The sequence below is a fragment of the Rattus norvegicus genome, chromosome 13, assembly GCF_021556685.1.
Source record: "Rattus norvegicus strain SHRSP/BbbUtx chromosome 13, alternate assembly SHRSP_T2T, whole genome shotgun sequence".
NCBI classification, from domain to species: Eukaryota; Metazoa; Chordata; class Mammalia; order Rodentia; family Muridae; genus Rattus; species Rattus norvegicus.
The window spans coordinates 33,683,122-33,697,921 of NC_141546.1; the positions used below are offsets into that span (position 1 = coordinate 33,683,122).

Here is a 14,800-nt window from a genome sequence, read left to right on the forward strand (position 1 = left end):
GGAAGACAGTATTCCTGAGCATGACATCCAAGGTAGTCCCCAGCTTTGACCCATGCACACATACACACGCTTATACGATTAGAAATCTCACGCGCTTAAAAGGACAAGATGTTTTGATGTGCATGGTGAAATGATTGCCACAGTCAAGCAAATTAACATTTTAGAGCTCCATCCCTGCGCGTGCGTGCGTGTGAGTGTGTGTGTGTGTGTGTATGTGTGTGTGAAGAACCCTTGAAATCCACTCTCTAAGTATCTCTCCCTTTCCTTCATCTCCCAGCTCCATGTAATCACCACTTTATACTGTTTTAGTCCATTTGTCTTTTCGGAATCTGTGTGCATGTGCCTACATATGTGTATGCGTGTACAGATGCATGTGCTGTCTACTTTGTTTTTGTGTGACGTCTCTCCTTTGGCCTTGTAACTGCTGACACATGCAGGCTGGGGGGCCAGAGAGACCCCAGCTTTTGGACATGGATTCTACCAATCAAACTCAGGTCCTCATTGCTGGTGCGTCAACTGAGCATCTTTCCAGCTCAGAGGTTTAGTACAGTTTCAGAGGATGGAGAATCCAATACTGGGGAGCTGCCTCTAACTCAGTTCTTCATGCTATGTCACCATAGAAGGAGAAGGGCAAGAGACAGTGTGTGTGTGTGTGTGTGTGTGTGTGTGTGTGTGTGTGTGTGTGCATGAGTCTTCATGTGTGTATATGTTGCGTGTGTGTGTGTGTGTGTGTTGGAAATTGATCTGAGTTTTCAGCAGGAGAACCTGGTGGCACGTTCAAGTCACAGCAGCACATCATCTGAGAAATAGAAAGGACACAGTAATAGAGACATGAGGTCAGGAAGAATGCATTCCTCTGACTTAAGGAGAGGGGCCAAGCAGTGCAGCTCCCTGCAGGCTTGTGGAGCTGGGGGCTCTGTCCTGGCTCTGCCTGTGTCCCTGCCTCCCATTTGCCTCTGTGTGGTTCCTCACGCTGCATCCTCTCAGCTTCACAGGATCCTTCTGCCCATGGTCACTATTCTCTTACTTTGCTAATGTCACCAAGTGACCTTCTGCAGCAGCCCTGTGTCTGTCCATCCATCCACCCATTCATCCATCCATCTATCTATCCACCCGCCCACTCACCCATCCACCCTCTCACCCGTCTACCAACTCACCCATCCCATCTACCCACCCATCCATCCGTCCAGCCCTCCATCCATCCATCCCTCCATCCACCCACCCACTTCGCCTCTGTACTTAAATCTTTCTACTCAAACTTTGGTTCCCCACCCAGAGACCCTCACTGTTGACTCCTCTTCGTATGGATATACTATTGTCACCTCAGCACTTGGGTTAAGCACTGCCCTTTCCTGCAGTCTCCATACCCATTCCTGGGCCCCACCTTCACCTCCTCCCTCTAAGCCCTTATCACCACACCCCCCTGGCTGCTGACCTCTCTGTACCCACTGAAGACCATGGTCTCCAAGAGTGGAAGTCATATCCCATGCCCCTGTGTCATGTAAGCAGACTGCTGGGTTATAGACATGCCGATCAATGTTTGACGGTGACGTTTGGTACCCTGGCCTGGTCAGATGACATGTATGTAGTGCACATGTTTCTGTGTGTGCATATGTGTGTGAAAGCACATTCTGTATGTGCATGTAGAGGCCTGGGGTTGAGGCTAGGTATTTCCCTCAATCACTCTTCCACTTTTTTCTTTAAAAAGTGTTTATTTATTTTTATTTATGTGTATCATTCATTTTCTACATGGAAGCATGAGCCTGTGAGTGCAGTTTCCTGAGGAGGCCAGAAGAGGGCGCTGGAGTTACAAGGGTTTGCTAGCCACCCAACATGGGTCGTAGGAAACGGACTTGGGTCCTTTGCAAGAGCAGCAAGTGCTTCTAACTGCTAAGCCACCTCTCCAGCCCCACTGGGTTATTATTCTAGGGAGTCTCTCACTGAGCCCAGAGCTTGACAGTTATGCTAATTTACCTAGACAGCTTGCCCCAGGGAACCTTTGTCTCTGCTCTGTGGGCCCGGCCACCAAGCCTACCAGGCATTTGCTTGGTTTTTAGTGGATGCAGAACAAACTCTTTACTTTCCTAGTCATCTCCACAGCCCTCTTCTTTTAAGATAGGGATCTGGGGCTTGCAGATTTGGCTAAATTGATAGACAAGCAAGACTCAGGCATTCTCCTTAATTTTCTTGTCTCCACCGCATCAGCCTTGGGATTACAACAGCAAGGTCCCATGCCCCATTCTTTCCTGGGCATCCAAATCCAGGCCCTCATACTTATCCAACATTTCACCGGCCAAGCCCTCTTATACGCCTCCAAGAATTGAACAGATTTTTTAATTCTGTCATAATTTTCTCTTTTCAGACTGCAGAGTCCAAAATTAAACTAACAATAGCTAATGGAATGCAACATCTTTCTTCTGTTGACATCTGCCTCACTATCCCTACCTTCAGACTGGGGTGAACTCTTCCATTGCTTTCCTAAGGACAGACCATGGCTGCCTATAGCTTCCAGTCCATCTGCTTGGTGGAAGGGTAGGCTGGCATGACGCCCCATGGCAGGGCCAAGAATCCAAGAGCATACAGGTTGTCCCAAACTCGTGATTTCTTTTTCTCCTTTGGCCTCATCAGTGAGCTGGACACAAAGTGCAACAGACACAGCCACAGGGCTGCCCCTGGGAGGAGTTCCGATGCTGTTGGTTGTGTAAAGGGAGGTGGCTCTGGGGGTTAAAGTGTTTGCTATTCTTGCAGAGGACATAGGTTCAGTTCCCAGCATCCACAGGGTGATTTACAACTACCAATAATTGTAGTTGCAGAGGATCAGAGCCCTCTTCCCTCCCCCAGGGACACTGCATGCTCATAATTTCATACAGGTATACACATAAAATTAAAAACAAACACATCTTTTTTTCTTCCATTTTTATTAAATTGGGTATTTCTTATTTACATTTCAAATGTTATTCTCTTTCCCGGTTTCCTGTCCATAAGCCCCCATCCCCTCCCCCTCCCCATATAAGTGTTCCCCCATACATCCCCTTTACTGCCCCCCATATTCCCCTGCACTGGGGGTCCAACCTGGGCAGGACCAAGGGCTTCCCCTTCTACTGGTGCCCCAACAAGGCTATTCTCTGCTACATATGCAGTTGGAGCCCAGGGTCAGTCCATGCATAGTCTTTGGGTAGTGGCTTAGTCCCTGGAAGCTCTGGTTGCTTGGCATTGTTGTTCATATGGGGTCTCGAGCCCCTTCAAGCTCTTCCAGTTCTTTCTCTGATTCCTTCAATGGGGGTCCTGTTCTCAGTTCAGTGGTTTGCTGCTGGCATTCGCTTCTGTATTTGACATGTTCTGGCTGTGTCTCTCAGGAGAGATCTATATCCGGTTCCTGTCGGCCTGCACTTCTTAGCTTCATCAATCTTACCTAGTTTTGGTGGCTGTATATGTATGGGCCTCATGTGGGGCAGGCTCTGAATAGCAGTTCCTTCAGTCTTTGCTCTAATCTTTGCCTCCCTATACCCTCCTATGGGTATTTTTGTTCCCCTTTTAAAGAAGAAGTGAAATATCCGCATTTTGGTCATCCTTCTTGAGTTTCATGTGTTCTGTGCATCTAGGGTAATTTGAGCATTTGGGCTAATATCCACTGATCAATGAATGCATACCATGTGTGTTTTTCTGTGATTGGGTTAACTCACTCAAGGTGATATTTTCTAGTTTCATCCATTTGCCTATGAATTTCATAAAGTCATTGTTTTTGATAGCTGTGTAGTACTCGATTGTGTAGATGTACCACATTTTCTGTATCCATTCCTCTGTTGAAGGGCATCTGGGTTCTTTCCAGCTTCTGTATTATAAATAAGGCTGCTATGAACATAGTGGAGCACGTGTCTTTGTTATATGTTGGGGCATCTTTTGAGTATATGCCCAAGAGAGGTATAGCTGGTCCTCAGGCAGTTCAATGTCCAATTTTCTGAGGAACCTCCAGACTAATTTCCAGAATGGTTGTACCAATCTGCAATCCCACCAACAATGGAGGAGTATTCCTCTTTCTCCACATCCTCGCCAGCATTTGCTGTCACCTGAGTTTTTGACCTTAGCCATTCTGACTGGTGTGAGGTGGAGTCTCAGGGTTGTTTTGATTACAAACACATCTTTTAAAAAAAAGAAAATTAGCACAGGCTATACCCTGGCAATACCAAAATTGAGTTAAAATATATAAGATTAAAAAATAAAGAAGCAGGGCTGAGGATATGGCTCAATTGGTATAAGACTTGCCCAGAATGCACAAGGCCCTGGGTTCAAGCCCCAGAAGGCGTTGCCTGTAATCCCAGCACTGGGTGTATGGTTGGAGAGAGATGGAGGCAGGAGAATTAGAAGTTTAAAGTTATCCTTGGCTACACAGGGAGTTTAAGGCTGGCCTGGCATATCTGAGACCTTGTCTCACAAGAGAACAGAAAGAACAAAGGAGTTATCACAGGTAATATTCAGGAACTCTTTCATGGAAATGGTAGAAAAAAAAGTTCAGAAAGCTGAAAGGCTAGGGGGCCAATTCAGATGGCTACTGTTTGACTAGATGGAATTCTAGAAAGCCTTGGGGGAGGAGGAAAGGGAAGGTTAGCCACAGGTACACAGAAACTAATTAGATGAAAAAGCACATTGATTATTGACCTCAGGGAAAACACAATGCCCAAGGACACATAATCCTCTTACGGGACTTGCCTCAACAGCTAACAATATGTCATTGTCAAAAGAAGCCATTATAAACATGGAACGTTGCTTTCACTGAAAGGGATATGAACAGAGTGTGTGGAATCCGGGAGTGAGAAATATTTCCAGGGAGAATTTAAAACATCTAAATCTTTAATGGCCTTAATAGGAATCTTGAGATGTTCCAACAATCTAAGAAATAGGTTTTAAGAATGTGGGGGGGGGGGGTGCTAGAGAGATGGGGTTAAGAGTGAGTACTGCTTCTGCATGGTTCGGTTCTCAGAAACTGGGCAGCACCATAACTGCCCCAACCTCCAGCCCCAGGGCCCTGGCGCCCTCTTTTGGCCTCTGTGGGTTCTTGCATGTATGCACATTCCCATACATAGATATACACATAATCTAAAAATTTATAGATTTATACATTTTAAAATGAGTTCAGTCCCCAGAATACACACAAAAATGAAAGATCCGGGCACAGGGCATGCATCTGTGATTCCAGAAGGTAAGAGGCAGGGATGGGTAAATCATAAAGGTCTTACTTGTCAGCCACCCCAGCCTTCTCCAGGCCAGGGAGAGACCTTGTCTCAAAACAAAACAACCAAGACAGACAGTGTCTGAGGCTTCATGTATAGAAGGCTGTCCTCAGGTCTCCACCCACAGATGCACACAGGCGCACATGCATGAATGTGCACATGAGGGAGAAGGAAGGGGGGAGAACTGTCGTTTTAAAACATGCAAATTAAAAATATGGAGATAAAAATGAAAGTGAGCAGGAAATGGGTTGCCGAGGGAGAAACAGGCAGACAGTAGGAAGGGAGCATGGCCAGTTTCGTTTTAACCTTTCAGGTCCTGGTACAAGAGAAATGAAGAAGAACATGTATGCTCCTGTGAATTTCATGCACAACTGTGTGCGTGTACATGTGTGTTCATGTCTGTGTACATGTGTGCATGTGTGTTAGCAACCATATGCGTGTGTGAATGTATATATGTGGAGGGCAGAGGACATCTTGGCTGTTCCTTGGGCACTGCCCACCTTGTTCTTGGTTTGTTTTGACTCTCAGTGACCTGGAGCCTTCCTGTGAGCCTCAGACACCCTTCCTTCCCCAGTGGGAACGACAAGTGCCCTTTTCCATGTCTGCTTTTTAAAAACTATTTTAATTTATCCTTTGAGAATTCCATCCACGCATAAAATATATTACGATCATGATGCCTGGCTCATTTTTCTTTTTAATGTGGATTTTGGGGGATGGAATGCAGGTCCTCTGCTTGCAAGGCAAGTACTGAGCCATGCACCCAGCTCGACGAAGTCAATAAGTATACCAAACACATGTGTGAGTGTCCCTGCACACACTAGTAACAGGCTGTCTGTTGCTGTGAGAAAACACCATGAACAAAAGCAACAGGAGGAGAAAGGGGTTTATTCCACCTTACAATTTGTAATCCATCATTGGAAGGAGTTGTTGGAACAGGAACTGAAGACAGGAACTGAAGACAGGAACTAAAGACAGGAACTGAAGCAGGGAACATGGCACTCCCTGCTCCCTGTGGTTTACTTATCCTGCTTTCTCGTACCACACAGGATCATTTGTCTAGGGGTGGCACCACCCACAAGGGGCTGGACACTTCAGCGTCAATCACTATTAAGAAAATGTACTGCTGGCTTACTTATAGCACAGTCTTATGGAGGCACCTTTTCAGTGGTGATTCTCTCTTCTCACATAACTGTAGTTTGTGTCACATTCACAAACAAACAAACAAAAAGTAACTGGGACACCAGCTGAATCAGTCAGCTCCAGGTTCATGGGACTCTGTCTCAAAAACGGGCATGTGCAACTGCACACACATGTACACACATATGTGTGCACACACAGACATACACATGCACACACACACGCACACGCAACACACACACACACACACACACACACAGAACAAGAATAAACTAGAACAATAAACAGAGAAGCAACAGGGTTGGAGAGGAAACGAGGAAGCCATAGTTCAGTGCTTCCTAACAGATTAAATGCATTGCCGAAATCTCCGGCAAGTCTGCTCTGGACTCACAGATGACCCGTGATCCCTGTGACTTTGCAGCAGTGAGAGGGTGACAGGTATTCAGCATTGCTGGGCCAAGCCTTTTGCATTTGAATCCTTTCTCTGGCTAGAGATACCCGGACTTCTCATTTCTGATGAAGTTGGGTGCTGGCAGTCGGCCACAAGATGCAGTCTCTTGTGCTGCATAGCAGCGTGATGCTCACATGGGTGCATTAGAGGTTTTCGTTTGCTTTTTTTAAAGGCAAGATCTTCTCTAGACCTTGATCCTCTGCCCTCTTCTCCCATGTGCTAGAATGGACCACCTTACCTGGTTCGTAGAGAGCTGGGAACCGAATCCAGGGCTTTATTCAGGCCCCATGCTTCCAAAGGAGCCATATCTTCATGCCTTAAGTACATTTATTTCAAGCTCCAGGTCAGTTTCATTAAAGTTCAAGGGGGAAAGTTTCAGGGCAGGTAAGCTGTAAATGTCAGCTGCTGCTTGGAGGAGAGTGGAGAAGAGAAGGAAAGCATGGCTGGGTCGTTCAAGTTAAGCTGTCGTGCCACGAGCCTGGCACACAGCAGTGCTGCAGCCACATGGCGAGGAGGAGACCATTACAAAAGAATGAAGAACCCAGAGGATTGGGGAAAACATGCTTAGAACCAACGGACAGAGAAGGAAAGGCAAAGTTAAGCTTTTCAGAATAATTCAGAGATGTGGGCAGTCTTACAAAAACCACTCTGTAGCCGACCCTGTAGAATTCTGGGAAGGAGACAAGCTAGGTCACTCCAGGGTCTTAGCTCCAGTTTTGACTTGGTAACATCCAATGAGAGCAGGCTGGGTGAGGACATCTCTATGCATTGATTTAGACCATTGGATTCCTTTCTCAACACCATATACCTTTTATTCACCAAGTCTGTGTATGTTTGCTACACTTGCACTTACGTAATTTTTCTAAAAATTGATTCTGGAATGTTCCCCAAATCCCATGTGTCAAAGAGTTACCCAAGCTTGGTGCTGTTGGGACCAATTGGGAGGTCATTGTAAGTGTTACCTTTGGAAAGGTGAGTAGGGCTAAGATGCTCCTCTTCCTCTTTTTCTCTCACTCCTGGCCAGGGGTTGGTATCCATGGAGACCATTTGATCCTAACCTAGAAGTAGCAAAGGTCTCATCCTTAGAGAGTAGGGTTATGAGGCGGTCAGGTGCAGATCCTCGCTGCAACGCTGAAGCTAATGTTGGAGACCCGTGTGGGAGTTGGTATCCCCACCCTCTCCGTCATCATCTGCCTGCCTTCCGGTTCTTGTTTGAAGAAGGCAGGATCCACCAGCAGCACTGACGAGAATCTTCGGTGTTCCACTTGCAGGTTGGAGTTCCGCCCCGACTGTGTGACGTGCGGCGTGTGCTGCTTGAGGAACGGGCCCACTGCCTACAGCAACTCTCCAAAGAGAAGAAAGGAGCACTGGGCCCGGAGACAGCATCAGGTAGGAGGCCTCCCTCAGCCCAGTACCCTCTGCAGGTTGAGGAAACTGTCCAGTCATCAGGGTGGGAAACCTGTCCTCAGGACCAGGTGGCTGTCCGGGGTGGGTCCAATTTTGTGCGCCCAATCAGCTGTCGGATCGGGTCCATGGTGTTCATGGACTCAGAAGGCAGCATCTTCATGTCTCCTTTCTCTGGGAACAGCTAGCGTATTCTCACCATTTGCTTCTTCACACGCAGTTTATCAAGGTGAGTTTGTCGTTCATTTATAAATCTTTGAGTGCGTGCATCTGTATGGTGTGTGTATGATATATATATATATATATATACATATATATATATATATGTCTTTGTGTGTCTGTGTGCGTGTGTGTGTGTGTGCACGCGCGCACACGCGCACGCGCATGTAGGGAGTATGTATGAAGTCAGAGGACAACTGCTCCTTGCCTCTCACCTTCTTTGAGACAAGATTTCAACACTGATGGCTATGCCAGGCTGGCTGACCTGAGGGCACCTGCGCACTTTCTGTGCCTTTCTCCCGCAGGCATGCTGGGATTGCAGATTGCAGTACACCTAGCTTTATGTAGGTTCTAGGGCTCTGAACTCAAGTCCTCCTGCTTGTAGAGCAAGCACTTGACCCATCAAATCACCTCCCTAGTGCAAAGTGAAGTTTTGCTGGGAAGTGTTTCACACCATCCCTGGTCCCTCATCCACACTCTTGGCCCATTGTGATGAGCAAGGTGGGAGGGGCAGTGTGGCACCAAGATGGCTGAGGTAGGGGGAAGGAGCTCCTGTGGACAGAACTGACTGCCTGGTTGAGGGTTGTTCTTAGAACCAGGCAGGTGTCAAATGCTCTGAGCCTGATGCAAGGCCTCGGAGGGGTTGAGGTGTTTTCCTCACCACCCTGCCACCTCAGTGGGTTTCCAATAAACTCAATTCTCAATCCCTCGCAAGGTTGGCTCCTGTGCTCAGGAGCAGTCAGGGGACTCTCTGCTGGGGGCCTGGGGTTAATGGTTAAGCTGTTGCTTCTCTCAGGTAGAGGTTAATGTTTGAAAGCTAGACAAATTACAGGAAATGCCACTCACGGAGAGTCACCAGGCCTGAAATACCTACCACGTATAAAACACTGACTCTTCAGCTCTTTTGAGTTAGGGGGCCCAGTCCGTTCTGTGGGAATGTCTCGGGGTCATGACCCTAGCTGCCACTCTACCAGGATATTTATTACTGGGTTTGTAGAAGCCACCGTCCTCTCAGAGGGGGCCGGGGGAAGTTTCTGGCTCTCCTTATAAAAAAAATGTTCCAGAAGGAGAGGATGTGGCCAGATATTTGTAGGTTCTGTGGTCATAACAGGCCTGGGCATCCACCCAGATTTGTCACATAGGGCCTGTGTGACCTCCAGCAAGACCTTGGTGTTCTGCCTTCTCTGTCAAGTGGAGCACGTCCATGCTCTCTTCTTGTCTGTCCAGCTGGTTGGTCTCCCCCAAGCATGAGTGGGAAGGCACAGAAGGTTTTTACCTTTGTGCTTTTCTGTTGACATGAACCTCACATTAAATCAACCTCTGGGAGGTTTACAATGCCCTGGCATTGGTCATACTATGCAACCACTCATAGTGAGTCTAAAATGCTCCTATCAGGCAAGGAAGAACCATGAGCTGACTCCCCGGGACCTCCACCAGCAGGTTCAGGGTCCCAGAGCAGGGGTGTTCCAACTCCTCTGTCACACACTCCAGAAATAGTCCCTGTTATCATCAGGCCATCTGTGCCGATTTATAAATAAGCCCTGAGGGTAGCCCCATGCACTCACACAGGAAAGAGTAAAAGTTGACAGAGGGCTGGCTCTCTGTGAGCCAAGCACCCTGGCTGGCTGGGGCCCTGAAGGTCTCTAAGGCCCCGTTCTGCCTTCCAGCTCAGTCTTCCGCCATTTCCTGGCCCTACTTCACCATAAGCCTGCATCTGGGGCTATCTCTAGGCAAGACACAGGCACGCATTGGGTTGTTCCAGACTCAGAGGCTAGAGGAGCCTATACCCTCCACTGGGTGGCAACAGATCATTCTCTCTTAGCTGTGGCTTTTATTTTGACTCTGTTCTCCTGACACTTAAGCCTTGGCACTTCTATCCATCTATCCGTCCATCTCTCCACCCACCCACCCACCCATCCATCTGCTTGTGTGCTTGTTTATTATTTTCATATCCCCTCCCTCCTCTCCTCCAAATCCCCCCTCCTCCGTCCCCTCTACCCTCTCCCCATCCACTCCTCATTCCTTTCTCTTTAGAAAGGGGCAGGCCTCCCATGGATGTCAACCAAACATGGCATATCCAGTTGTAGTAAGACTAGGTACCATCCCTTGTAGTAACGCTGGACAAGGCAACCCAGTATGAGGAAAAGGGTCCCAGTCAGGCAGCAGAGTCAGAGACAGCCCCTGCCCCCACTGTTAGGAGTCCCACAAGATAAAGCTACACAACATACGTAGCATATGTGCAGAGAGGGTCTAGGTCAGACCCATGCAAGCTCCCTGTTGGTGTTTAAGTCTCAGGTTAGTTGATTCTGGGTTTTGTTGTGTGGTGTCCTTGATCCCGTGGTTCCTACAGTCCACCCTTCCCTTCTTCATCAGGGTTGCTTGAACTCCACCTGATGTTTGGCTGTGGGTCTCTCCATCTGTTTCCATCAGTTACTGGTGACAGTTGGGCTAGACACCAGTCTATGAGTATAGCAGAGTACCATGAGGAATCATTTCATGACCTTTGTTTCCCCTGAGTAGTGCTTGATTCTATCGTAGGTCTCTGCGCTATCTAGACTCTGGGTCTGGATCTCCCGGCAACATCAGGGATGGGCTCGTGGGTCTCAAGTTGGACAGTCATTGGTTGGCCACTCCCACAATTTCTAAGCCACCTTTACCCCAGCACATCTTGTATGTTGAAAGTTTTATGACTGGGTTGGTGTCCCCAATTCCTCCACTGGAAGTCTTGCCTGTTACAGGTGGTGTCCGGTTCAGGCTCCATGTCTCCCATTGCTAGGGGTCTTAGCTAGGATCACCCTCACAGATTCCTGGCAGTTTCCACTGTCCTAGGTTTCTAGCTCATCCCAGACATGCCTACCCCCGCTTTCCATTCCAGTTGTCTCTCCCAGTACCATCTCTCGCCATCCTCCCCCAATCTGGTCCCTCCCATTGCCTTGGCATTTCTTGAAAACACCTCAGACTTTGCTCTGCATGGGTGGTAGCTAAGGGATCACTACCCGTAGCCACAGGGTCCTTCTGTGCCTGGCCGGGGAAGAGCTCTCTGCTGGGCTGTCCGTGCTCTGGTCTCTGTAGCCATTCTCCACAGAGCCATTTTTCACACCAGTCGTATGGCTTTTGAGGGGCCTTGTGCTTTTTCCTCTTCTTCCCTCCCTCCCTTCTTTCTTTACCCCTCCCTCCCTCCCTCCCTTCCTCCCTTCCTTCCTTCCTTGCTGTCTTTCTTTCTTTCTTGACATCGTCTCATGTAGCTCAGGTTGGCCTCAAATTGCGAGGTAGTCAGAGATGACATTGACCTTCTGACCGCCCCCTCCTCCTCTTCCTCCTCCTCCTCTTCTTCCTCCTCCTCTTCCTCTCCCTTCTCCTCCTCCTTCTCTTCCTCCTCTTCCTCTCCCTCCTCCTCCTCTCCCTCCTCCTCCTCCTCTTCCTGATGGCTCAGATTTCAGGTGTGTGCCACCTTGCCTGCTCCTGTGATGCTAGAGCTGGACTCAGGGCTCCCTACATGCTAGGCCAGCACTGCCCCCAACAAAGCTGTAGCCCCAGCACCCTGTTTGCCCCCCCCCATCTTCTAAAGACAAAGTAAATTCTCTAAAAACCACATAACCAGTAAAATAAAAATTGTTCAAACAAGTGCCACGGAAAAGGCCAAGCCTCCATGTGAGCCGTTTCCTCGCCTGCCAGGAATTCACAGGTCTGCTCTCTGCCATCTTTGCTCAGAGGATGGAGATGAACTGGGCAAATAAGTGCGTCTGTGGGTAATGCTCTGAAATGCAGGGTTTAGGGCCAGTTTTCCTGATGTGAGGGCAGCCTGGCGGGTGACCCTTCACTGAGGAGACAGGAAGGCTGTACAGGACCCCAGCTTGGTCATCCTCCTGCGTTTGTCTCTTGCTCCACCTTGGACTCCTCTGTTCTTCCTCCACACATGGGCCATTGACACCCTGTGACACCTGGGCTGTTGCAATATGCAGTTCCAGAATGTCTGCTTCTCAGAGCTCAGGCCTGGCAGTAGTTCCACCCTGGCCCAGGGCCTGGCTGACATGAGGAGTGTGGCACTGAGCCAGCTGGCAAGGGTGCCTACCTACCCCAGTCACCTTTACCAGGCCCCAGTTAGCTCTGGGTTGGCTGTTCTGTGGACCCTGCCCAACGTGACCCCCAGAAGATTCTCAGACATTCTGACACCTCATTCTGTCTGGCCAGGCAGGCAAGGTCACCTATCATGTGGACTGGAGTCTTTGGCTAGTGCCCTGGTGACTTGGCCAGCTCCAGGCAGCTCTGAGTCTCACTTCTCAGGTGGCTAATAGTCTCTGGAAGTGGCCATCTTCCCTCAGTACTGGAGAAAGCGCATGGAGATACCTGCTTAAGGAAGGGGGAACACTGTGGGCTGGAGAGATGGCTCAGTAGTTAAGGGCACTGACTGTTCTTCCAGAGGTCCTGAGTTCAATTCCTGACAACCACATGGTGGCTCACAACCATCTGTAATGAGATCTGATGCCCTCTTCTGGTGTGTCTAAAGACAGCTATGTATATTCATATATAATACATGAATAAATCTAAAAATAAATAAATCTATAAATAAATAAGGAAGGAAGGAAGGAAGGGAGGGAGGAAGGGAGGAAGGAAGGAAGGAAGGAAGGAAGGAAGGAAGGAAGGAAGGAAGGGGGAACTCCAAATGCCAGAAACAGAAAGCAGTCCGGAAGGAAAGGACTCTCCTAGGACCAAGTCATACCTGTTACATTAATTACTTTTCTCATCGCTGTGACAAGATCAGCGCAAGAAAGGACGGTGCTGGTTTGGGCTCAGAGTTTGAGGGTACAGTCCATCAAGGCAGGCACAGCATCAGGAGTCAGCTGCTCACACGGCATCCACAGCCAGCAGAGAAGAGATGGACGTTTGTGCTGAGATCACTCTGTCCCTTTTTCTCCAGCCCATGGAACAGCTCCCACTCCAGGTAGCTCTTTCCACCCTAGTTAACCCAGATGTGCATGGAAGTTTATCTCCTCAGTGATTCTACATCCCATCAAACTGACAGTGGGACATTAACTGTTGCACCCAGGGACACCTGGGAAGACCCTTCCCAGCCCTGAAGAGGACACCCGTGGGTGCCTGGAGAAAGTCTGACCTCCGGGATCATGGGACAGACAAGCACTCTGTAGCTGCTCCAAGACAGAGAAGCACAGGGCTTCCTGCCCCAGGCTCCCTGTAACATCCGGAGTGAAGATTCAGAAGCATTCAAGTGCTGCTTATGTCCTGGGTTCCTCAAGGGACCAGCATCTGTCTAATCCTTCATTCTGCAGATGCTTTTGCTGGCCCCTGGAACCACATCTATATTGGATGGTGCTGACATAAACAACCTAAGAGGGGAGGAATTTGTTTTTCTCACAGTTTCCAAGAGTTCAGTCTATTGTCCTCAGCCCTACTGACTTTAGGCCTGTGGTGAGGCAGAATGTCATGGTGGTAAGAACATGTTCAGAAGGATGCTGTTTGCTTCATGGTGGACAGGAGGCAATGCATAAGAAAGAGCTTGAAAGTTGTGCAAACCATTCATAGACACTCTCCCTTCAACAAGCCCCTCTCAAAAACTTTCCTTAACCTCCTATAACTGTGCCACCACTTAGGGACCAACTGATTAGTACACGAACCAGTAGGGGACATTTCTATTTGTATCACAACAACCCAGTCTGGGATGTGGCTCAGTTGATAACCTAATATGCATAAATCCCTGGGTTCCATCCCTAGCCATTCATAAATGATTATTGTGATGATTAACTTTAATTGTTAACTTGACTCAACCTAAAATCACCTGCGAAGAGAATCTCAGTAAAGGAGGGTCTATACTGATTGGCTTGTGGGTGTGTCTGTTGGGGATTGTCCTGAGTTAATAGATGTGGGAAGAGCCAGCTCACTGTGGGTAGCACCATCCCCTAGGCAGAGGTCCCAAGCTGTATAAAAGTGGAAAAAATGAGTTGAGAACAAACAAGAAAGGAAACACACATGCAATCATTCATCTGCCTGCCCTTGACGTGGACATAGTGTAACTAAGTGCTTCAAGTTCCTGCCACTGTGATTTAACCTAGAAATATAAAACAATAAATCATTCTTCCTCTCTCTGTCGGTTAGAATATTATATCATAGCAACAGAAGTGACCTAAGTGAGCCAATCTGTATCCTCAGGACTCAGGAGGTGGAGGTAGGTGGATCAGAAGTTCAAGGCCTGTCTGAGATACATAGAGAGTTCAAGGCTGTTCTGGGATACATGAAGCCAGGAGACAGAGAAACAGTAGGAGGCCATGTTGAAGCATCAGTCCAAACAAGCAAGGTCCAAACAAACGTAGCATCTGTATCCCTTCTCAGTACAGTCTCCATGGTA

General features: G+C 48.3%; 1 protein-coding gene across 5 annotated transcripts in view; it reads left to right on the plus strand.

The window, feature by feature from the left end:
- Nucleotides 1-14,800, plus strand: part of Sctr (secretin receptor) — a 56,860-nt gene that overhangs the window by 9,345 nt on the left and 32,715 nt on the right. For 3 of the 5 annotated variants that reach the window (XM_087581770.1, NM_031115.1, XM_087581771.1), the window contains 1 exon segment: nucleotides 8,088-8,205. In XM_087581770.1, the coding sequence (XP_087437896.1) occupies nucleotides 8,088-8,205 (118 nt within the window). 5 annotated transcript variants of the gene reach the window in all.